Source organism: Nasonia vitripennis (genome assembly GCF_009193385.2).
Source record: "Nasonia vitripennis strain AsymCx chromosome 4 unlocalized genomic scaffold, Nvit_psr_1.1 chr4_random0007, whole genome shotgun sequence".
Taxonomy (NCBI): Eukaryota; Metazoa; Arthropoda; class Insecta; order Hymenoptera; family Pteromalidae; genus Nasonia; species Nasonia vitripennis.
In genome coordinates, this window is record NW_022279643.1 from 3,203,606 (window position 1) to 3,230,370 (window position 26,765).

The 26,765-nt window shown below is 36.1% G+C and overlaps 2 protein-coding genes across 16 annotated transcripts in view; both read right to left on the reverse strand.

The window, feature by feature from the left end:
* The window catches only part of LOC100114161 (methylmalonate-semialdehyde dehydrogenase [acylating], mitochondrial), a 242,410-nt gene that overhangs the window by 121,860 nt on the left and 93,785 nt on the right, over window positions 1-26,765 (reverse strand).
* On the reverse strand, window positions 2,205-7,612 carry LOC116417319. 2 transcript variants are annotated; one of them, XM_031930006.2, is made up of 3 exons: window positions 6,726-7,612; window positions 5,105-5,302; window positions 2,205-4,985 (listed from the first exon to the last, which is right to left on the reverse strand). In XM_031930006.2, the coding sequence occupies exon 3, from the start codon at window positions 4,594-4,596 to the stop codon at window positions 3,607-3,609; it is 990 nt and encodes a 329-aa protein (XP_031785866.1). In that variant the 5' UTR covers window positions 4,597-4,985; window positions 5,105-5,302; window positions 6,726-7,612; the 3' UTR covers window positions 2,205-3,606. The 2 variants fall into 2 exon arrangements, with proteins under 2 accessions (XP_031785866.1, XP_032457924.1); XM_032602033.1 differs by having other exon boundaries at window positions 6,726-7,611.

The window sequence follows — 26,765 nt, forward strand, 5'->3', positions numbered from 1 at the left end:
TCTCTAAATAAATACAAAGTTCAATCGAACACACGTGTCCAATTTCTCCTTACCTCACCTCTTACTTTTACTTAGCCTCGCATATTACAACTTTTTTTAAATACTTCTTAAAAATGTAAACCGATAATCTAAAATGTTTTTAAATATATTGACCTCTTTAAGAAATATGTAACGCATTTAAATTAAAATAAAAAATATCACGCTAAAAAGGCGCAATTAATTTGATAAAAAAATTAACACATATCAGAAATCTGTGTTACCGACACCCTATTTTATATTTGACACATTTATAATACCAAAAATGGTATTCTTAATTTATATACTTGAAGAAATAATTTATAAAAGTACGTAGTAAGTATACGATTCCGAAATCATTGTGGTGGTGTATGAGTGACATTTTTTAAGCAATAATTCTAAGTTCATCCATAACGTAACGAGTGCCAGACTGTCGCGCAGAAGGTCGCCGGTTCAAATCCCCGTCACGTCAAGGTTTTCTAATTCTTAAATTCTTTCAGATATATATCCATAAAATATTTCAAAATATAATATCTCCCTAAAAAAACTTTTTTCAAAAGTAAAAACCTTGGCAAGAAAAAGACTAATAAAAGTAGTGAAATCTATAAACATAGAAATGTCAAGTAAATAATCTTTTTTTGCTATACGCATTTAGATATTTTTTGGAAAAGCTGGTTTCAACTTTAATTTTATCTCAGCGCGTATAACATAAAAATATTGAAATATTGATCTATTTGATAGATAACAAGGTACTTTTAATTTAGATATTGATCTCATCGCGCATATAATTGTATAGCATTAATATATATATATATATATATATATATATATATATATATATATATAATAGCACAATCGCGTGTTACAATCGAATGTTGGTAAAGTAGATTATAACTACTGTAACCACTAGTGTATAATACATCTCAGCGGAAGTCACGTGACCGTAAGAGACAAAATATCGGGAGAAGAAACTCTGACGAAAAGAAAATCACCAAGAAAATTTTTAACTTGTAATATTAAGTTAATAACGTAATATATTCGAATGAATCCTTTCAAAGATGAAAGATTAGCTTAATATATTCGAAATAGATACCAAAAAATTGCGCATACGTGCAATACCAACGATTTAAATGCAATAGAGATTTTTGTTAGAGGTTAGAAACCCCGATTTTGAAGTATATAGGGTCGCCCTGTCCTGTTGTCCTTTCTTGCCGTGCGGCGCTATCGCGCCTCTTGATCCATAATATATTACTTACGAAAACTTGCATGTTCCAAAATTATAAATAAAATGTTCATGAATCCTTGCGAAAATAAAATTCACATATAATTTTTAAATTATTTCTGTACATATTTTATGAATAATTTATATTAATATTTTAAAATATTTCATTAAAATATTGTATATCAATATTTTTAAAATATTTTACAAATATTTTTATTCACGGCTTAACTTATAATAGTTATTTTATTCCCTGAAAAGCGGGAGTACAATTTAAAATTAAAAAATTTTAAGAATTTTTAATTTTTTTAAAAATTGAAAAAAAATTTAATTTTAGAAACTTTTGAAAATTTAAATAAATTTTATTTGCATTTACTTAAGTCCCAATTTTTAAGGAAATAATGTAAATTTGCGGGAAATAAACTCTTTATTCCCGCAAAATTATGGAAATTTTTGAAAATTTGAAAAAAATTTTGAAAATTTTGAAAAAATGTTAAAAAGTATAAAAATTTATTTATTTTGTATATATTATCAAAATGATTGTTATTTTGTTTTATTATATATGAAATAAGTATAATAGAATAATAACAAACGTATATTTTCTTTTAAATGCCGATAGCTGAATAGGTCGCACTTTTCAAGAAATAATAAGTGGCTACAAAGTTTAGTCGTGAATAAAGCACTTATGAAACACGAGAGTAAAGTCGATTATTCCCTCGGGTTATTTACTCTCACCTGCGGGAATAATCAACGACTTTACTCCCTTGTTGCATAATGTACTATTTCGTTACTTAAGGAACTAAAAAATAATTATACGATATTTAATAAATATTTGAAAATATTTCAATATATTTTGTAAATATGAGGCATTATTTGTCAACCGGACACCCCTTGCTCTCCAGAATTGTTTAAACCTTTAAGAGTCAATCGAGGATTCAAAATTTGTGTTTTTTCGTCTAGCTTTTGGAGCCGAGTGGCGTTTTTCGATTTTCAAAATGGCTGACACGATATGGCGGCTTAATTCAACGGCTTGATGTAGGACTTTAGCTTCATTACAGAAATTATTCAAAATGAATGAGCGCATCAGGCTAAAAATGTTTATGCAAAAGTAATTAATGACATAAAATATGGATCAAGTCTAAAAATGATGAAATTCAAGATGGCGGATCCAATATGTCAGCCGTATAGGCTCTTGCAATTGAAAATAGAAGATAACCTTTTGACTGGCTCTAAATTTGATACTCAGGGGTTTTTGGAGTTCATAATTACAATTCTGATGTCAAAATGTAAAATTTAAAATGGCGGACGGATATGGTGGATCCAATATGGCGGCCGCATAGGCCCTTGCAATACAAAATGGTGAACAATCGTTTGACTGGCTCAAAAATTGATGCTGAGGGGTTTGTGAGTTCGGCAATTTCTATTTTAATGTCAATATTACAAAATTAGGCCCTTGCAAATTAAAAGGGGCATGGTGTATGCACTCATGGTCAGTAATAGTAATGTAATTTCCATAACGATTCTGAAAACGTCTTGAAATCACTTATCAGGGACGTTTTTTTTCATAAATTCGGTGTTAGAGTTATTTCATTCGAGATAGCAATATCGAGGTTATATGGGTCTTACTGATGCGAGTTCGCTTAAAGTCCGTGAAGCAGTGTGAAAATTGGAACATCGCGGATTTTTATATTGGAGAAATATTATGAGCTGATGCGTTCATCCCTCATTCGTAAAGTTTCATGTTTTATAAATAAGATTTAATCCATCTGAAGCATTAGAGTATCTCTTTGATAACAGAATCTTTCCTTTTTCCACGATAAAACAATGATGTTTTGATATTTGAGGTACTGCAGGAGCTTTTTTGAACCTTGCGTTTAAAAATCTCTGAGATTTTGTATGCTCTTGTTTACTATAAAAGAATAATATCATATTTTTCATGGATTGATTACCCCATTGAAAGAGCTGAAGCGGTGATAAAATAGGCTCAGTTGATTTACGCAAAAGACAAAAAATGGACTGTTAACGTTTATAATTAGTGATAAGTTGGAAAGTTTTTTCAAAAACATACATTTTTATGTATTTTGAGTTCATTAAACGAATGGTGTAATTGGCTTTTGCCGATTCAATCGAGAAAAGAAGTTAAAATCATCAAAAATCTCGAAAATCACGGTAAAAACGCCAAAAAGCTGATTTGTAATATTTTCTATTAATTTATACTTTGAACTACTGAATCACATAAACTTATTAGTTTAAAAAATAAAAGAAAATTTATAAGCTGAGATAAAGAAAAACGATCTGTCGAAGCGAGATTCTGAAGGTAAAAATTAAAAAACAGTACAATAATGTTCTAATAGTATATTCAAACAAAATATTCATTCATATGGCCGCATCAACGTTTCCTTCTTGCTATCTGAAAACAAGCTTCGATAATCTTTTATTACAGGTAATAGGTATTGCAATTGCTTTTCATCTTTAGTCAAACGATTGTTGAATTCAGTTATCAATTTTACTTCTCGTTCGGCTGTATCATTCACGACTCTGAGGTTTTTAACAACTTCCAAACCATTAGTGTAGTTTCTATCATTGGCCCATTTTGATGGATTTTTTTCTAAAAAAGTTGTGTCAATTTTTAAGCGTCTAAAAGTTTCATAAGTGTCTTTGCAAATAAAATCACTAATACTTGAATTCACTATTTTATCCAAATTTTTTTCATTGACTAAAATTTGTTTTCCATAAACAAACGCACTAGAATTTGACTGTAGAGCTTCGCACATTTTTAACTTTTCTTCATTTGAAATAGTAAAGTCAAAAAATGCTAGTGCTGTTAGTTGCGGAGTCAAATACCACAAGTGATTCATACATTTTCTAACAGCACAGTCAGATATACTTTCATCAATTCTTCTATATTCGTACAAACACTTTAAAAACTTTAAATCTTGATTTGGTGCTTGAGCAGCAAATGGAGTACAAAACCAGGCATGAACGTAGACTCTTACTATAAAAATGCAAACGTCTCTACATTTTACTTCAACATCTTTTTTATCTAGCAAAAAATCTCCAAAATTTTTAAACAATTGTACCTCCGGACCAGTTGTCTTACCAAATTTTATTTCAAAAGTACTTCTTAGAACAAGCTCGTAAATATGATGCCGGTAGATAAAATAGAGAAGATCTTTATCGATTAATCTTTCTAATAACACACAAGCTCCATTTATTCGACCAGTATTGCTAGCTGTTGAATCACAACAAAGAGCTTCAATATTTTCTAATAAAGACCAGTCATTTAAAGTATCGAATACTGCTTGAGCTTGATTTATTCCACTACTAGAAGAGATATTTGGAACACCCAAGAGATGCTCCATTCCATTACTTGTAATAATAATCGCTAGTCTATCAGTAGTTTCTCTTCGTAAATATCCTGGAAGCAACTTTCCATCCCAGTGGATGGTGCTCGGTAAACCAGAAAAAAGTGGTGGAGCAAGTTTTTTAATTGCCTCATATCGTTCTTTGCGAAAATTTTGACGAGCCCTGTGAATATATGATGTGTAATACTAAATTGCGCGTATCAATGCTGAATGCTTCCGCAGCGGCCATCAACAAATGCATTACGTCTCTTTTACTAATTTTACATTTATCTAATACTGTAGCCAATTTCGCAGTCATAATTGGTTCAGTAGCTCGCCTTTTCAGAGGAGGTGTACTTTCAAATAATGGAGATCAGACTCTGTTTCAAGCAATTCATGTAAATCTTCTGTAAATAAAATTAAAGAAGAGATTAAATTAAAAGTTAATAAAATAAAATTATGCTATAAATACATTTTTTCTCTATTAGTAAAAACTGATATCAACTGACTATTTAAAAATACAAACCTTTTGTCACCATACTACGAGAATCATCCTTTTGCATTTTTAATGAAGCATCGACTACCTTGGCCTGGTCGATGGTAACCGAAATTTCATTCTTTACAATATTGCGGCTTTCATAGTCCACTTCCATTGGTGATGGCTTACTTGTGTCTGTATAAGTTGTTGAGGTACTGGAACTAAGAGTTTCATTTCTTTGCAGAGCTGAAAAACAAAATTTTGTAATTCTAATCTAACCTTCTACAATCAAGGTCATTAATAAAAAATGAAATAAACAAGTTTAAAAAAAAGTATTTCATCATTAATCAATTATTTTGTACATACAATAATTTCAAACTGTATTTTTTGAGAGAGCAGGTCACTTTAAAAAATTTACAAAATTGTTTTTTTAAATCAATCCCGAAAACCTTTAATAAAAAAAATTGTTTATTGCAACTGCATGGCGTGATCGCTATAAAGCTGAGTTATGTTCAAAAGTGAGTTTTACGGAGAGCTGAAATTTTGCATTTTAAGTGATATATTTTATTTTTTCGAAGATATAGACTTAAAACTTTACAGGTAAGTGTAATTTAACTTAATTAATAATAAAAAAGAAGTTATAGTACTCCAAGTCTTTCAAATATATCAGCGAGTCCCAAAAGCATGAAGTTTGACAAAAAGTTGGGGTTGCGCTGATATTGAATATTACATTTTTTCTCATATCTCTGGATCTATGATAGGTAGAGATTTGAGACTTTGCATACAGGCTTATTTTACTTTAATATAATGAGAAAAACATAGTTGGATTAAATTTAACAATTTTTGACATTATTTATCTAAAAACTTGACATTCTGATATTGGTCGAAATTGCCGCTGAGGCATGTTTTTTCAGCCAGTGAATTTTTCTTCATACATTTAATTAATGCAAATAGTTCTTAAAAGAACTGATTCTTATTGAATAACTTATTATAAATTAGTGCAAAAACGACCTACTACGACTTAATTATTGCAATTGCAATACAGTTTTGCTGCATATGCTATTAAAATGCTTCATTTATGAAGAAGTGGTTTTTGTAATAAAATATTTAATAACATTTAGTTATTTTAAGAACTGTTTGCATTAATTAAACGTATAAATAAAAATTCACTTGACGAAAAAACCTACCTTAGCGGCAATTTCGACCAATATCAGAATGTCAAGTTTTTTAATAAATAAATGTCAAAAATTGTTAAATTTAATCCAACTGCGTTTTTCTCATTATATTAAAGTAAAATAAGCCTGTATGCAAAGTCTCAAATCTCTACCAAATGTAATATTCAATATCAGCGCAACCCCAACTTTTTTTCAAACTTCATGCTTTTAGGACTTGCTGATATATTTCAAGGACTTAAAGTACTATAACTTCTTTTTTATTGTTAATTAAGTTAAATTACACTTACCTGTAAAGTTTTAAGTCTATATCTTAGAAAGAATAAAAGATATCACTTAAAATGCAAAATTTCAGCTCTCCGTAGAACTCACTTTTGAACAAAGCTTAACTATATGTAGATCATCAGTTCTTTCTGCAGCATCGACTATAACCACCATTTCTATTTTCCATGTTCAGCCGTGTCATAATTAAGTATTCAAAAACAAAATATAATTACCTGTCTGATCAAGTAAAAACTGTTTATCAGATTCGTCTTCCATCTTCTTCAAAGCATCTGCGCAAGCAATGTCAAATAATTTGTTTATGCTTTCTTTATATGTTTGTTCATTTTTTTATTTGAGTGTCTGATCTACGTGAAGCATTTCTTTGTATTTTTCTCCATCTTTCATATTCAGCCTCCAGTTTAATGACACATTTTTTATCTTCTTGCGTAGGAATTCGAGCTTTCTTCCAAATAATGATACACTCTTCAATGGTTAACTTCGCACTTTCACGTACAGACTTTGAAACTCTTCGTAGGTTATAGAATAAAGCAGCTAGTACTTGTTTTATCGTTGGTAGATTATTAGTTGCAACTATTTGATTAGTATAATATCCAATGTGATTGACTCTTTCGCGTAAATTATAAGCCATTGTTGAAAAACTAAATAAAATTGTTCATGCGGAGCAATATATTTCGAAATTAAAAAGTTCCTGTCGAAATAAATTGAGCCGTGGTTAAATAGGAAAATAAGTTTAATATAAATATTCTTATGTTTACATGAGCTATATGCTCGCCGTGCAGTGCTTAGTGCTCTGAGTCCGATGATAGAGAGAACGTACAGTGTTTATTGTTTATCGTTGTATAATATAATATGTATACATTCAACACTACCATTTTGTATTCACGTTACTTCGTGTCAGCTGATCCCTTCGCTGATCCGAAAATGCTTTAGGCCGCGGTCCCATCGATGGAACGAAAATCCGGAATAAGAATTCTGGAACGACAACAGCCACTCACAGCCATTCCGGTTTACCCTTCCGGTTTTTGAATATAGCCCGTATCCGATACAAAAGAATTTTTCAGATATGTATAACTATACTTTTTATGTATAAAAAAATTGACCTCGTATTAGTAACATTGTAAAAAACCCATTTTTTGGTCACTTTACCGTGATTTTCGACCTTTTTGATGATTTTGGCTTATATCTTCTTTTCTCAATTGAATCGGCAAATTGCACCATTCGTTTAATGAGCTCAAAATACATAAAAATGTATGTTTTTGAAAAAAACTTTCCAACTTATCACTGATTATAAACGTTAACAGTCCATTTTAACACGTTTTTTGCGATTTCTCGAGTTTTTCAACGATTTTGGCTTATAACTTTTTTATTTCACTATTACGGCGAAAACTCATAGCACCATTTGATTCAGCGGCTCAAAATACATAGGAAAATATACTTCCAAAGTTAAAATTCCAAATTTTTCACAGGTTTTCAGAACGATAAACGTTTTGACCCTTTTTTAACATGTAAATCCCATAAGAAACTTCGGGTGCTTTGAGGCACGTGAAAAATCGATGCTATGGGTTCAAAACCTATATGCGCATGGCTTTTGAGGTATATAGAAGCTATATTTGCCCGGGCCAAGTGAAAAAAAAATAAAAAATAATTAAGGTCCACCCTAGTAACTACGCAGTACAAAGAAAAACGCATATTTTGATAAAATCTCAAGTTAAAATCGTTTTAGAAACACGCGTTTGAGAAGAAAAGGAAAGTGAAGTAAAATCATAAAGCTTAGTAGATACGTATCACAAAGAAAGACGCGTTTTGATAAAATCTCAACTCAGCGTTGAGTATTCATACATGTGCGTAAAACTGAAGTGAGAATAAGTGTGATTAATTCAAATCTCAAAAGTCTCGCGGAAAACGCATTAAGCAAAATTATAAAAACTCAAATCCACGAAAAAAAAAACATGAATAAAACGACGCGAAGAAACAGTGCATGAATCATAATTCCTTCAAAAATAAAGCCGAAACGCGTCGAAACGGGAAAAGTCAAATCGACAAAACGCGTTTACTAGAAATTCCAACGAACATGAGCGCGCGCTAAAATTCTCGGAACAAAATATAAGAGAAAAGGGGGTTGCTAAGCAACCGAACCAACATGGCCGCTTCACCTCTCTCTCGCGCGTAAGCTATACGGATCGGAGGGAGAAAGAGAGAGAGAGAGAGAGAGAGAGAGAGAGAGAGAGAGAGAGAGAGAGAGAGAGAGAAGAGCAAAAAGACGCTACCTTACATCAGTACGGACAAAGCGCAAAGCAAGACGCACGTGAAACGCGGCGACGCTATTTTAAATTAGCCGGCACTATACCTTTGCGCGAGTGTATGAGAATAGAGGGAGAGCTGCTGTTGCTGCGCTTTCGTCTCACGGCAGACCGTTTACGAACACGACTCAGTCTAGGGGACGTTTACGCGCACACACACACACACACACACACATATATATATATATATATATATATATATATATATATATAAGGTATACTTATGATGACAGTCTGCATAAGTACCGTTGTGTATGTACTTTTTGTCAGCATTAGTCCTAATTCATATATAATTAGTATTGCAAGCTAAGTTGAGAAAGTTTGTTGACCTCACCGATTATACTATATAGCCTATATTACCAAGCTATATTGGCACAGTTGAAAAAACATCAGCTAAAGCTATGATAAAGAGAGTGTCGGGAATATCTACGAATTCACTACAATTAATCAATTCACAAATTTCAGAAAGATTAAGAACCAGGAAATAAACAAAAATGGATCAAGATCTTAATTTTGAAGATAGAAGCAAGTTTGAATGTGAAGTAGAAGATATTAAAACGCTCAATCGGACGATAATAAAGAAAATAATTTAATTTTGTACGTAAATATAAAATGTCTGAATGCGAATTTTGAAAAATTAGAAACTTTTATTGAATGTTTAGCAAAGAAGCCATGTATTATTATATGTACGGAAACCTGGAACTTGCAATATCCTCAATTCTATCAACTGCAGGGTTATAAAGATTGTTACAATGAAAGTAAAATCAATAAGGCAGATGGCTTAATAATATATATTAAAAATAACATATATGATAACACGAAAATAGAAACGGTTGATAGTTTGGAGAGTCAATAAAGATTTCTGCAATGTACAGGTGCCATAAAATACGAAAGTTGGAATTTGTAAATAATGTAAGGAAGTTTTTGTCCAAGCATAGAAATATTAAAAACCATTGTATATTTAAGGATTTTAATATTAACATATTAGAAAAAAAAAATGTAGTGAGAAATGTAACTAGTGAAATAACAATTAGTCAGGAATTTATAAATAATTATCTTGAACATGAATATATACCATAATTTAAAGGGATTACGCGACCATCTATTGGAGAAATGGAGAAGGGCACATGTATTGATAACTGTTTCGCTAAAACTAGAAATATTGAACTTGGGTATTTTAAATTAAATAATCCGTTTAATGACCACTATCCGCTGTTTATAAATATGGATCAAATCTCAAATTAATATATAAATATGGATCAAGGCTCAAATTACAAAAAGAACGCGAAAATGTTATCACATACATAAATTATAGTAAATTGAAAAAATGCTAAAAAACTTGATTGGCAGTCGTTGTTAACGATACAAGACCCCAATGATGCCTTACACAAACTGGTAGAGATAATACATAGCTGTACTGGAAGAGCCACGTGCAATAAAAATTTAAAAAACGAAAGTAAATTTGTATAATCTATGGGAAAAAAACTAACAAACTCATTACTAAAACATAAATACAAGAATTGCGAAAAAATTTTAAATAAAGTCATTAAAGATGCAAAATATAAATTTAAAAATAATAAAATATCGGTAATCCAAGACAGCTATGGAACATCATTAATACTAAGCTGGGAAAAAATATTTAAAACAGCAAGTCACTTGAACATTTAGTTACAAATAACTAAACAATAGATGACAAGGTTCTTATAGCAAACACAATGAATAAGTATATTTGTAAAGTAGGCATTGATTTAAGCAACTAAATTCAAAATTTGGATACTGGTCAACTAAAACTTCCAGATAGAAATGACAAATCAATTATCTTATATCCAACAAACATTTTTGAAATTCTAAAAAACAATAGATTCCATGAAGAAAAAAACTGACTGTGTTGATATCAGTGCAAAAACAATCAAAGTAATTGCAATTGAGATAGCGATACCGTTAAAACACATTTTTAATGTGTGTATCCAACAATCAACGTGACTAAACGCACAAAAACGTGCTGACATAGTCCCCATATTTAAGGCTAGAGATAGGTCTTGTAGCGAGGCGGTCCAGACAGAATGGACCGTGGCCCGAGTTCAATGACTCCTTCATGAAAATGGGGTCCATCGCATCGTCGTGGTAGCCAGCAACACCTTTTCGAGGGACTGGCTGGAGGAGATAATCCCCCGGCTAAGACCTTGGGAGGGCGCAAAGCTCCTCATGGTTCGGATGTCGGAGCTCAAGAAGCCTCGAAGGGCCACTCTCCGCGTGCCTGGAAACAGGCTTGACCCGGGAGTGGTTCTGAGCCGACTGAGTCACAGGCATCCGGAACTGATGATTAGTAGGTGGCGGGTGCTGAGTACCGAAAGCAGGGAGGGGCCAGACTGTGGAACCTTTCTGGTGCTCAGCATACCCGAAACCTCGGTAAGGCTGCTCCGGCAGCGCAATTTTCAACTGTACTGGGGCCTGGGCCGGATTACCGTCAGGGTTGATGAGGATCTCCGGGGGCAGCGCGAACAGAGCAACACTGTCCCGTCCTAATCACCATGGCTGGCGACGAGATAGTGTTTACACAAATAAACTTGCATCATAGCAAAGGCGCCTCGGCCGCACTGGTCAGGCGCATGGCTAAGATGCACACAGGCATATGCCTAATACAAGAACCTTGGCTAGTCGCGGGTAGGATCAGGGGTCTGGTGGGTGCTGGTCGGATCTATAGAGATCCCACTGAGACGCCAGCGTTCCCAGGGCGTGCATACTTGTTAAAGGTTTTGATGCTCTGCTGCTGCCGGCTCGGTGCAGCAGGAACCTCGCGGCAATAAAGATCAAACTCCCTGTAGGAGGGGGCTCTGAGAGGGAGGTTGTGGTGGCCTCTGGCTACTTCCCATACGACTCTCAGGAAGTGCCCCCATCAAGGGAGGTACAAGATCTTGTTGAATACTGCAGACAGCGAAGCATTCCTCTTATACTGGGATGCGACGCTAATGCTCATCACATAGTTTGGGGCAGTTCGGATACTAACGGCAGGGGTGACGCACTGCTGCAGTAGCTGGTAACGACGAGTCTGTGTATTATGAACAGGGGCAGAGAACCTACCTTCTACAATTCGGTTAGAAGTGAGGTGATTGACCTAACTCTGTGTACAGTTGGAATGGAGGGGTGGGTGGGCAGCTGGCGGGTATCTAACGAACCTTCACTGTCCGACCACAGATACATCCAATTCGAATGGAAGGAAAGATGCTCAGAAACAAGGGCCTTTAGGAATCCTAGGAAAACAGACTGGGCGTTCTTTAGGGAAAACCTTAGGAATGAGCTTCAATCCTTCAAACCAAGCTTTGGAACAACGGATGAGCTTGATTACTGAGCATTTGAGCTAGGTGAGATAGTAAACATCTCTTTCCAGAGAAGCTGTCCCTGGACCAGCCCAAAGGGAACATGGGGTACGCCATGGTGGAACCGGGAGCTAGAGGATCTGCGAGGGGAAACGGGGAGGACCTTTAACAGGGCCAAGAATACTCGCAATAGTGTCGATTGGCGGATTCACAGAGAAGCCCAGAGGATATATAAAAACCGCATCAACGCGGTGAGAATCAAGGGATGGAGGTACTACTGCGAGGATATCGAGAGATATCCTGACGCGGCCAGACTCCTCCGGATACTCGCGAAAAATCCTGAGGTATGGCTTGAAGCAATCAGACTGCCTACAGGAGAATACACAACCTCGGAAAAGGGGTGTTTAAAACTACTTCTAGAAGCCAACTTCCCGGGCTTTTGGCTCTCCCATGAGATGGGGGATGAGAGCTCGGATAGGAATAGGCAGCAGAGGGCGGCATGGGATCTGGCGGCGAAGGTCGTCACACCGGAAAAGGTCAAGTGGGCCATAAGAAACTTTCAACCCTTCAAGGCGCCGGGCATCGACGGAATCTACCCGGCATTCCTTCAAGAGGGGCTGGAGAAACTGGTTGGCCCCTTAGTAAAGCTCTTTAGAGCAAGTGTAGCTTTGGCTCATGTATCTGAAATATGGAAAACGGCCAAGGTTGTATTTATTCCTAAGACAGGGAAGTCAAGTCACACCACCGTCAAGGATTATAGACCTATAAGTCTTAACTCCTTTGTGTTTAAGACACTAGAAAGATTGGTGGATAGATTTATTCAAGACGATATCCTAACCGTGCTTCCTCTTCACCCTAACCAGCATGCGTACAGGGCGGGATTCTCTACAGAGACTGCCTTACACTCGGCGGTTTGGCGCATTGAGGAGCAGCTGGAAAGGAGGGAGGTAATGGTGGGAGTATTTCTAGACATAGAGGGAGCGTTTAACTGCACCTCTATCGAAACTGTTGTCAAAGAGGCAGGACTACATGGGATGCCTGGACCATTAATAAAATGGCTTCAGGGCATGCTTACACGCAGGACTGTGATCTCGAGTCTCGGAACCGTAACGGTCTCCGGCAAGGTCAGTAAGGGATGCGCGCAAGGCGGGATGGTGTTGCCCACCATTTGGTGCCTGGTGGATAATGGGCTACTGGAAGCGCTGAATGGGCGGGGCTGCTATGCTCAAGCCTACGCGGACGATTTCCTGATACTGATAAAAGGAAGTGAAATTGGCGCAGCCATGGACGCCATGCAGCTTGCATTAAGGAAAGTGGAGAGATGGTGCTGCTCGATGGGACTTTCGGTTAACCCGGATAAAGTCGAAATGGTGAGCCATATTGATCTTCTGGAGAAGGGCAGGCGTACCTGCGTAGGGGATGCCATGACGAAGGGTGGTACAATGGGTTTACAGCCTAAGTGCCAGGGATCTTGGTGGTCCCCCTTCATAATAGTAATAATAATAATAATAATAATAGGTCTTGTATGTCGAATTACAGACCAATTTCTCTTATATCAAACCTGGCAAAAATTTTCGAGAAAATCATATACAGTAGATTGTATGTATATGTTTTTGACAGAATGTAAAATTATATCAGACAATCAATTTGGTTTTGTTAGAAGTAGAGGTACTACAGACGCATTAAATTATGTATCAAACATTATTTATAATAGTATAGATAAAAGCAAGCCTATTATTACTAATTTTTTGGACCTAGCTAAAGCATTTGACACTGTAGATCACAAGATACTGTTAGAAAAATTAGATAGATATGGAATAAGAGGAAGTGCCTTAAATATAACAAACAGCTATCTCTCAGGTAGAAAACAATGTGTAAAAATGCAAAACTGCAAAAGTGAATATAAAAAAATATCGATTGGTGTACAACAGGGAACCATATTGGGACCATTATTTTTCATTCTATATGTTAATGATCTACTGAGTGATATGAAAAAGATACGATTATGTCTTATGCTGATGACACAGTTATCATAGCGAGTGATAAAAAGTGGTCATCTGCCCAGGACAAAATGAATAATTATCTTAGTAAAGTTGCAAAGTGGCTTACTTTAAATAAATTATCATCAAATATTAGCAAGACAGTGTATATAACGTATGGTAGCTACTATGATAGCGTTCCCGACTCGTTAGAAATTAAATTAGGAAGTAATATAATAAAAAGAGAAGAAAACCATAAATATCTTGGCCTACCTTTTGATTTTAATTTGAAATGGGATAAAAACATAAATTATATTGTCAAAAAAACTAAGTATTTAATTATTGTTTTTGCGAAAATTAAGTTTAATGGACTGTAAAACATTAATGATGATTTATTACGCATTTTGTCAAAATAGAATTTTATAAGTATAATAGTATAAGCGTATAAGAATAGATATGTGATAATATATAAGTATAAAAGAAGTAGATATTAGGCGTATTAATGAAATCGAGAAATGATTACAAGTCTAACAATGTGTTGCTCGAGGTGCGGCTATTATAAAATTTATACATGAAATGCAGCGTATAGTGTACGTCGAAACACTGAAAGTCTTCGCCACATCGCGAGCCCCTATTTATACGTGAGAGGTAGAATACGCAAAAGTAAGAGGTAGTGGCGACTTAGCACAGAGCGGTGCGGTTACATGTACTAGCAGGGTAGGAGAGTGCAAAACAGGAGAAAGAGAGAGAGAGAGGGTGCGATGCGGAGATAGAGAGAGCGAGAGAAAAGAAAAAGCGGGCGATTTAGCGTCTTCGCAGTACTGCAATTGTGAGAGTAGGAGGCGGCGGTGGCGGCGACGGCGATGAACGCGAAGAGGAGAGTTGTAGCCGTGCAGATTTTAATTATTTTTTTAATGTTTTCAGGCACTATGGACCTCATTAATCTTGCTGCCAAAACTCCATCCTTCCTACCAACGAGACGGATTCGGGATTTGGAGCTTAAAAAAATGTACAAGATTACCAAAATGAAAAAACTGCCAACCCGCTACGGGATGAAAATCGTGTTGCTAACTTGCAAGAAGAGTTAGCGAAGAGAGAGGTTTATTTGAAATCTTTGGGAAGTTGTTTGATTGAATTTGAATGAATTCATTTTACTACAATGATTTTATTTTGAATTTCAAATTTCTTTTATAATTAGACTGTATTACATAATTGACTTGTGGTCTTTAGTATGTTTAACCATTTTCAATACTAATATGTAAGTTTATTTTATTGAAATAACTGCGATTTTTCTTCATTTTTTCTTCAAGAATTTTCATTTGTCTACTGTATGTAGTACATGTACTTATCCATTTTTATAAGCTTTATAATTTTTTAAGATTCTATCTATGTTCAGTATTATTTATATTATTACTGCGATTATTCTTCAAGATTTTCATTTGTCTACTGTGTGACTAGACTATAGTACATATACTCATCCATTTTTTATAAGATTTACCATTTTTTAAGATTCTATCTATGTTCAGTATTTGCTTTAAATTTATCATTTTTTTATTACTTTTTATAAGAGACATCTTACTACTTTAGTATTTTAAATATAAGTTTATAGTTTGAATGAAGGCGCAATGTCATTATATAAGGGAAAAACATTATTCATTACTACATTTTCTTTTTTGTACTACTTTTATGATACGCATCTAGTAGAAATATTTTAAAAAATGTATTATTAGATATAAGTAACTTTGAATAAATATAAGTTTTTTTGAAATATGATTTTTCTTATTTAACCCATTCCATCTTCACATCCTTTCTCCTTCATCAATATAGAAAGAATAGAATTAAGAAAATAATAATAAGAATAATAAGAATATAATATAATATTAATATTATAACATTAACCCACTAAAAACCAGGCAAAATCTGGCGGAGATATCGAGAAACGAACTGCACCATCCTTCGCATAACCAAAAAAAAGTACCCGTATTTTTTCTTTTGTCAATTACAATTGTTTGTAAAAAATTATTTAATCAAATTAATCGAAAATTTCGGAATTTAGCAAAACTGAATGCGGATATCGATTCTACGGACAAAAACACGACAAAAACCTATTTTATGTTTTTTTGTCAGAGTTCAATTTGTTAGTGTAAAAGAGGAATAAACTTTCCGCATGTAAATCATCTTTCAGAACGCATCATGAAACAAGGAAGTATGAAAAAATGCGGGATAAGTACGTGTTCGTCAAGAACTGAATGGTTCTGTACGAAATGTTGGAAACCTCTTTGCAGAAAACATAAAGAAGATCACGGCAATGAGCCATAATTGGGTTGATAACTCGGAAATTTATTGAAACTTTTGCTACTTTGCGCACGATTGTTCATCCTTATTTTACACTAACAAATTAGACTCTGACGAGAAAACGTTACTAAGGTTTTCTCCGGGATTTTTCCAGTATAATCGATATCCGCATTCAGTTTTGCAAATTTTCGATAATTTGTTTAAATATTTTTTTATAAACAATTGTAATGGACAAGAGAAAAAACACAGGTACTTTTTTTACCCCCAGGCTGCCACGTGGGGCGTCGGTAAAACACACCCACACACATATAAGAAAACATTTTTAAACTTCACATTATCTCTTATCTCTCAATCTATCTCTTTCATCACACATTACAAAAATGGGCAAAAATTCTGCTGCCGAGGAGGATGCGGGAGCGATGACAACTGCCCCGAAAGGGGATGTGTAGAATGATTCGTCACCTGGTCTTACGCGGTAACGATGCCAGCGAAGGCGCGCTGCCTTGCAGGGGGGCGTTAGGATGCGAGAATGAAACCGTAGTGTGTCTGACGACGAATTGACACTGTCCTCGTCAAAGTCGGAAAGCTCTCATACTTAGTTCTAGAGAGGTATGGGGGTTATCACCTCTAGAACGGTGGACTCACCTGCGATCGGAACAAGATCCGAAATGCGCGGGTTTAACATAACATCATGGCCCAAAAAAAATTAAATCCGAACCAAAAGGGACTTAAGAGTCGGAACTTGGAATGTTCGCAGTCTATACAGAGCAGGTGCGTTTAAAGAACTCGTAAAGGAAGCTGATAGGTACAATCTAGATTTGGTAGCAATAGAGGAATCGCGGTGGCCAGATGGCGGAGTACTAGCATCGGGTAACTTCACGTACCTGTATGGGGCCGGGAGTGGGGGATCTCTAGGCACCAGATTTCTCGTAAGCAAAAGCATCATACATTCGGTTAAAAGTTTCAAATCCGTCAATGATAGGCTCTCGTACATCATTATCGAAGGTGAATGGTATAAATATGTATTTATTAATGTACACTGTCCTACGGAGGACAAAGAAGAAGAAGCTAAGGATCTCCATTACGAAACTTTAGAGCAGGTAATCGACCAGTTCGCGTCTTACGACACAAGAATAGTATTAGGCGATTTCAATGCTAAAATAGGTAGGGAGGAAATGTTTAGGCCTACTATAGGTAAGGAAAGCCTGCACGAAGCCAGCAATGATAACGGTATTAGGGTCATAAATTTCGCGGCGGCAAAAGATCTTATAATCAAAACTACGTGTTTTAAGCACAAGAACATACACAAGGCAACGTGGACATCGCCGGACGGGGCCACACATAACCAAATTGATCATTTCCTCATTGAAAAAAGACGTCATACTAATGTTCTTGACGTAAGGGCTTACAGAGGGGCAGATAGCGACTCGGACCACTTCCTAGTAGTAGCCAAATTAAGAGCTAGACTAGTAGCGAATCAAAATAGTAAGCGAGCAAACAAGGTAGAAAGCTTCGATATTGAGAAACTACGAGATAGAACAGAGCGAATTAGGTACCAGAAAGAAATTAATAACAGGTTTCAGGCACTTGAAGAAGCAAACACATCACCGGAGGGGAATGACGAACCGAATAGCTTATGGGGGGACATCGAAAAAACGGTAAAAGAGGCCGCGAACAAAGTACTGGGTAAAAAGAAAAGGCCAAAGAGCAAACCATGGTTTGACGAAGAGTGCGAACTCTGGTTTGAAAGGCGCAAAAAGGCTAAATTAGATAGCTTACAAAATAGAAGCGATAGGACCGTAGAAGAGTATTCTAACGTAAGGAAACAGACGAGCGCGATCTACAGAAATAAGAAGCGGGAGTATCAAAAGAATCTTATTAGGAGAATAGAAACTAACAGTAAGGAAAATAACCCCCGCGAAATGTACAGAGGGATTAATACCATCAGAAAGGGTTTTAGGAGTAGAGCGCAATTGATGAAGGACGAAAACGGGGACCTCGTAACAAATGACAACGAATTACTGTCACTGTGGAAAAATTATTTCGATAAATTATTAAACGTGCACGAAAATAGCGAAGAATTAGGGGACGAAATTCACACTGCTCAACCCCACGTGGAGGAACCGAGCTACCAAGAAGTAGAGGCCGCGATTAAAAAATTAAAAAACAACAAAGCCGCGGGAAATGACTCTATACCAGCTGAGTTACTCAAATATGGGAGCGTCGAGTTCACTTTCAAAATCTATAAACTAGTATGTGCCATCTGGAAAAATGAAACAATACTCGAAAATTGGAAGGAATCTAATATTATACAGATTTTTAAAAAGGGGGATAAGACAGACTGCAATAACTATAGGGGTATTTCACTTTTAGCAACGTGCTACAAAGTTCTGTCAAACGTAATACAAGCTAGACTCACTCCATTCGCGGAAGATATAGTAGGAGATTATCAGTGCGGATTTCGGCGCAACAGATCGACGAGCGATCAAATGTTTACCATAAGACAGTTGTTAGAGAAAAAGTGGGAATTTTGCGAAACCATACACCAACTATTTATAGATTTTAAAAAAGCGTACGACTCTATTAAGCTAAGCAAAATGTATCAATTTCTAGTACTTCTCGGTGTACCGAAAAAACTCATGAGATTAATTCAAATATGTCTGAACGGAAGCACGGGAAAGGTCCGAGTAGGCAGTAATGTATCAGAACCCTTCATGATACACGATGGTTTAAAACAAGGGGATGGGCTCTCTACGGTGCTGTTCAACTTAACGTTAGAGTATGCCGTTAGAAAAATGCAGGTTAGCCAGCTGGGCGCAACGCTTAATGGAACAACGCAGATACTAGGCTACGCAGATGATTTGGATATACTGGGGGATTGTAGGGAAACGGTAGTAAGAAACGCGGAAATCCTCATAAAAGCGGTGGAGTATACAGGGTTAGAAGTGAGCGAATCAAAAACAAAGTACATGATTGTGGATAAGCTAGGCATCTGCAGAGGGGAGGAAGATCTCAGAGTTGGGAATTTTACTTTTGAAAAGATTAGCGAATTCAGGTATCTGGGTACGACTATAAATGATAGAAACGAGATTAATGTCGAAATAAATAAGAGACTCCATTCGGGTAATGCTTGCTTCTACGCCGTGAGTAATTTACTTAAGTCGAGGCTGTTGTCTAAAAACGTTAAAATAAGAATATACAGGACAATAATACTGCCGGTGGTTCTGTACGGGTGCGAAACGTGGGCTCTTACTAAGCAGGCGGACAACCGTTTTAGGGTATTTGAAAATAAAGTCTTGCGAAAAATATACGGGCCGAAGAAAGATGAGGAAACCGGGGAATGGAGGAGACTACACAATGATGAGTTACACAATCTGTACGCGTCACCAAATATTAACAGAATAATAAAATCGCGCAGATTGGGATGGGCAGGGCACGTAGCGAGAATGCGAGACGACCGTACGGCAGCGCGTGTCATGAAGGGCAGGCCGATGGTAACGCGACCTCTAGATAGACCTAGACGTAGATGGGAGGACAACGTAAAAGCGGATCTAGTAGAAATAGGACGGGTGGGTGTCGATCGGAGAGGTGCATCTTGGGTGGGGTTGACACAAGATAGGGCAGCGTGGAAGGCTTGCGTAGATGAGGCGATGAACTTTCGAGTTCCAAATGCCACGTAAAAAAAAAAAAAAAAATACATGAATCGAATTCAAATGCCAGCTGCACGCGTCAGACGTCGGTATGACATATTTACCCGTCGGTAAGGCAGATCGTTGCAGCCTGCATCGGACTGCGGGGATAAGGGAGTATAGATACAATGCGAAGAGCTCGGCACATTGTATAATGTGGTGAAGAGCTATACTTAGCACGGGAGGGGGATTGCATCATCACATCCGTACCGCGTCATCAGATGTTTCAAAAATATATCTTACTAACACGAAAAACAAAGTAGCCGCGCTGGCACCGTAGCCGTTCAGCCCCTACTACTTTTAATCGTTACCACGACGGTCTGCTCGTGTTCAAACTTATGCGTAAATTCATAATTTGTCCGTCGATCTCTGACCTTTTCTCTTTTAGACACTTATAATCTGCGTAATCACAGACTTATACATGGACACCTAGCGCACTCGAACTTTTGGTTCTTGTTGACCTTACCTAGATTAAAGCACGCATGGAATTCTCTCCCGCAACGTATCACTGTCATCGAGCAGTTATCCGAATTTAAATCTAACCCTAAATCATGCATGTCGGCATTTAGTTAGTAAACTCTGTTATGATATTGTTCGTTATGTTTTATACATGCAAATGAACCTGAGTTTGTATATTGTTGTGAGGGCATTTATGATTGTTAATATAATAATAAATAAATAAATAAATAAAGAAATAAAATTAATTTTAATTTTTTCCATTTTGGTTTGCACGTTACGGTCATAAATAAATCTGGTCTTCCACATTTTCTCATTATAGCCATTGCATCCTGATGATGTTGTTGCATATATCTAGGACCTCCGATGTATATTGATGGTAGTATATAGAGATTTTCAGTATTTTTTTTTATTTTCGAAATTATTAGAAATATTTGAGCACTATTAATGACTGCATCTAATAAACCTTCGTAACATTATATACCTAATTGTTTCTGGTTATTTTTTAAAAAGTTTAAGTAGTCATCTTCTATCATTGCATAACTGTGTATGAAAAATTGTTACAACATTGTCCTGCATACAACAAGAGACAAACATTTTTTCATTTGGTCTATAGGCAAGTCTATATGAATAATATCGCAAAAATGTAAGATTTAGTACTGCATCCCAAATCACCTAGCGGAAACATTAATGGAAAAATCATTGGATCGACGAATTGCGATAATTTATTCAAATACGTATTTTGTGGATGATTTTCTGGTAATTCTTTAAGGTATATACAAAGATCGTAATTTTCTGGCAAACCTGAATCTGAAACAATAATTGCAGCACACTCAGCGGTCATTGGTTTATTATACATGTATTTCTCTTTACCGTCTTTTCGTTTAATTAAGTAATTAATTCAACAAAACGACCTTTAGTTGGAAACTTGTATGCAGGATAAAGAAAATACAATTTAAATAAATTAACGTATCTTAATTAAGAAACGTCCCCACAAATTCAAGCTTAATGCACAGACTAGGAAGACATACGGGAAAAGATTTTGGACCAATGTGATCTGCATTATGACCAGCCCGATGAGGAAGTCTGGCTGTCACTCTACAGTGAAAACACGTGGATTTTCGCCGCCAAAAAAAAACTCTCACTAGGTAACGAAGTTATGTCCATGGATAATGTAAAATGTTGATATGTATGTATGTATGTATGAATATGTAAGTAAAAAGTCTACGCAGATCTGTGAGAGGTTTAACATAAACCCACGAATTTGACTAGGTACGTGCGCATGTACAGACACTTGGTCAGTGTCCCACGCTCAATAAAAACTAGACCCTTACACAAATCTACCAAACTTGTTGTCGTGCTCAGTGGGTCTCGGACGGCAGGGGCCGTGTTTCGGCACACATTCTGCAAAAAGAGATTAGGCCGGTTGGGGAGCCTCTAAGGAAGTGCCTCGACTGACTGCAGGATAGCCCGAGACTTGTGCACAAAGAATCGGGAGCCTTGTACGGGTATCATCTTAACCGCAGACTATAACGCCTATATGTATTTTTTCAGCCAAGAAACGAGTGGCAGGGTTGAGAGGACCCATAAGCCACTGTAACGACGTAGAAAAAACAGGAGCCACTACGTCCATACCCACGAGTACGTCTTAAGTCTAGGACCAACGAAAAACGAACATGAATGATCACGTTAGCCTGATCAAGGCGCGAATGCACACAAAAGTCTCCTTACAGCAGGCAAGTCAGCGTCAGTCAGCAACTTGAAGCTTAAGGACCAGGCTATGATCACAAGTAAAGTCTGGCCTGATAGGTCGAGTTTTCCTGCTCCAGACAAATCTGCTATGATCACTATCAACTTAGTTAAAACTATGGTGATAAGTGACGCACGTCCCAAGGAGCCAGACCATCCTCTTCTGGAAAGACAAGAGCATCAGGTGACGTATGTAGACCGCTCTATATTTATGGGGACAGAAAATAGAAATGCGACAAGGTCAACATTCAGGACTTCGTCTACTCTCATGCCAGGACATCAGGACTTCAGTCTGTACGAATGGAACGAATACGCAAATATGAACTATACGAAATTAAAATCTAAAGCCGCAAAAATTATTTTATGTTCTTGAAAAACACGCTCAAGCTCTAGTACAAAGATGAAGGAAATGAAAATGAACGAACTTAAAGTTAATTTTCCTGTAGCTGGGAAACAACTATTCAATGTAAGGTATTATAAAGATAAAGAATCAACGTTTGAGTTCTGCCTAAGATTCGAAAGTCTAGTCAGAAAATACGAGAACCATGAAGGAATCACCAAGCTGATAGAAGTTGAGAAGAAAAGCCCGTTTTACAAAGCAGAACAGCAAGCTTTTCTCAAGTTTGGAAATTCAAGGTACGAGTGAAGAATTATTCATATAACCAACTAAAATACTTAACCTTTTTAGATTGACAATGCACGCCAGAAAGTTCCAAAGAAGTCTGCGTTATTTGGAGAGACGCTCCAAAAGCAAGAACAGGCCGCACAACTTCGACCACATATCATCTGACTACACTAAACCGATGAAAGGGTATGAGTTCTCGCACAAGAGAACAACCTAAATGAAAACAGAGGATTGGTCAAATCAGGAAGGACGAGAGCAAGTCGTTTCAGTACGTCGCGTTAAACTCGCCAGTTAGACGACTAGCCTTTCGATCGCCAACGCCAGCAAAGGTACTGTAATCACCAATCCAGTAAGCATGTATGTGAGTCTAAATGAGTAAGATAAAGCGACACACAAGTTTATCGTAGATTCAGGCGCGGCAGAACACATGACAAACTCTAAACTCATTTTAACGCAACTGCACGAAAAGGCTAACTATGTAATAAGTTGTGCCAATAAAGATAAATAAATCAATCATAAAATTAACTAATCAAGGTAGAGTCAAGTTTGAATTATCAAATGGTAAAGTAATAAAGCTAGATAAAGTAATATACGCGGAGAATTTAAGTAAAAATCACTTATCACTTAAACGTTTCATAGATCAAGGTCTATGTGTGTATCCGGACAATAAAACAATAATTGTTTACAAACCAAATACGAAAGAAAAGATCTTAGGAGGAAAGTATGAAAATCCGTTTTGGATAATTGACTTGTAGTTGAAAAAAAATGAGAGCCAAGCGATACACACAAATGCTCTAGTCTCACATAAAAGCAATAAAAAAAACTGTTAAGAAAAGGGTAACGTTTTACGATGAAAACGTAATTATAAACTCGACAAGTTAACCTAATGGCAGTAAGTCGACAAGTGTGATAAATACTATGAACTTGTGGCACATTAGGTTAGGACACACGTCTCGGAATAAAGTAAAGATCCTGAAAAATTTGTATCCGAATATTAAGGAATTTTTGGAGAATGACCACGGTGTGTTCTTGAGAGATTGCGAAATATGTAAAGTAGCGAAAATGAATAGGCTGAAATTAGAAAATAACAAGGAGATGGCAAAGAAACCATTGGGAAGAGTCAGTGCTGACACAATGGGACCTATAACGCCAGCTACTCGTCCGAAAGGCTGCAGGTTTATAGTTGCGTTAGTGGATAATTATTCACGCTTTGCAATGACTGTATAATTATTTATTCTTTGTTTATATTAAATAATGTAATTATTTATTCTTTAATTTTATTGGTGTTTATAAGCATTTATTAGGTTTTATTATTTTTCTCAATGTGTTGAATAATCTCAAAGTAAAAAGCTAATAACAGATATTAGGTTTTACCAGGGTTTGGTAGCTTTTATTCGTATCTTTGTGTGTTTTTAAAAGACAATAAAAACAGGTGATTAAAGAATATTTTTCACGATATAAGAAAACAAAGCTAAGTATAATTTATAATATTTCTTAGCAGTTATTAGTTCTTTAAAAAACTAGTACTAACTAATCATATGAATTATAAACGCCTGTAAATCTAAATTACTGTGTGTAAATATTTTTTTAAATCTATAAGAAGTTATTAGCTTTAAAAATGAATTTATTGGTCTCAACGAACAATCAGTGAAAAAAGAAAGAAAAGATTACAACAATTTTTTACAACAATTCAAATGTTGGAAAAAACAATCGAATTGAAATAAAAGTGCGTTTCGTCCCGAATCTCTCGCTAGGCTCATCAGTAAGATGACGAGAGATTCTATCTTAGACGCTACATGGTAAACCGAAAAGAGGATATATTTATGGAATTCACTGAGAAGAATCACTAGACAGTAGAAAAATGGTTACTGTCCACCTAGCGGCATTGTGGTAGAAAATCTTCAACATACACTTGTACAACTTAACATCCATTTCTCGCCGCTATAATTAACTTAATTCGTAGTAACGTGATCGGTATTATCCGTATTGAAATTTTTTTGCAAGATCTGAGATGAGACCCTAAAATCTTATTCAAGATATGATATAAAATCTTGTCCAAGATCGTACACAAGATCTTATCATTGATTTTCAACCATGAACCTACGTAAGCTCTCACATAAGATCGCATATAAAATTTTACGTTCATAATAAGAGAAATTATCTTTTTGTAACACATGCACGATTTCTGCGTTTGTTAGATCCAAAAAGCGGGCTTAAAGTGACCTTTTGTTACCGGCTGAAAAAAGCAGGCAAAAAACTTTTTTTGCCCGCTTTTTGCAAAGTATCTGAAGATTAATTTTTCTCATATTTACCTTACTTTGCGATAAATCTAATTATTTTTAATTCGTATCTTTTAAAAATAATGTATACATGAAACTTTGAAAAACAGTTTGAAAGAGGTGACCTGATTAGTGCTGCATCCCTATATAAAAAAGTCATGACCAGATGTTGTGAAGCCAAAATAGACATTTTGTGATTGGCTCATGTAGTGTGCATAAGTCTAAGTCAGGAAGTGTAAACGTCTTTTAAGTTAGGGTGCGCGAAGCGCGCTGTTCAAACTCTAGTATAGGTAGAAAACGCAGAAATCAATACATGCGTTACAAAAAATATGGTGTGCACCAAGGGTTGAGTGGGCTTTTTGATCTTGTGTGGTTGCAGTACTCATCGTCGTCTCAATAACGCACTCGTCTTCGACTTGTGCTAGCTCGTCTCCGACTCGTACTGCAAACTCTACATTTGGTATAAAAAAGCCCACTTTACGCCCTTGGTACACAATATACTATTATCAAATAATCATTTGAGATCTTATGCAAAGTCGCGTACATGATCTTAAATGAAATATTATGTATCACTTTTACAAGTTCTTACACGAAATCTTGTATAAATTCTTATGTAAGAACTTATGATTTATTGAAAAATAGTATATTGTGCAACTAGGGGAGAAAATTGGCTTTTTCTAGCGAGGGTGATGTTTTGAGCACGAGTGAGAGTCGAGGGCGCCGTATACGCCCGAGACGGACACTAGTGCTCAAAACATCACCCGAGTCTGAAAAAGCCACTCCCCCTTGTTGCACACCGTACTTCTTATGATAAGTGCACGTATAGGCCACTTATAATGCATATGAAAGAAATGGGAAATTCGAGGACTTTTCAAAGTAAAACAATAGTATATTAAAAATTTCACAAATCTCAAACATTTAAAAAATTTTGTATATTTCGAAAATTTCAAAAATTTTTTAAATTTCGAAAATTTCAAAAATTTTGAAAATTTTGAAAATACTTATCAAGACACACATCTATCGGGTAAGTAGATAAACTATGTCAGTTCTGGCCCACCTGGGGAGGGGGATGGGGTGTAATGGTTTATAGCGTGTCAGTTCTGGCGCAAGCGGTAAGAGAGCGGTGAGAGAGCGGTCGATATCATCATCAACGCTGGCGTTGTCGATCGCGAGATCCCCGATCGATGCAGCGTCTCGGTGCTGGCGGTGACGTCAACGGCCCGATGTTACCTTCTGCTGTTGATTCCGACGGCTTGCTTCTTTACCGATTTGTATCTTCTATATGAAAAAAAAAGATATCGTTGGCTATGCAGGGGATTTGAACCGGGAACCTTGCGGTCACCGGCCGAGCGTCTTACCGACTTACCCGTTACGGGAGGGATGACTAATATTCAATCAATTTAGCTAGCTACTTAAATCTCTTATAACCCTCTTTTTCAGGCATAGAATAAGTATTTGTGGAAAACTTTTGTGAATACTGTTTCCAATCAGAAGATTTTTCTTGTGAGGTTCAATCATGTAACTTAACCTCTCCATAAATATTTTTTCACTCCCACTCCATGG

Bases quoted from the DNA above. Each gene is read 5' to 3' on its own strand.
- LOC116417319 (XM_031930006.2), bottom strand. From the start codon at position 4,596: ATGGAGCATCTCTTGGGTGTTCCAAATATCTCTTCTAGTAGTGGAATA.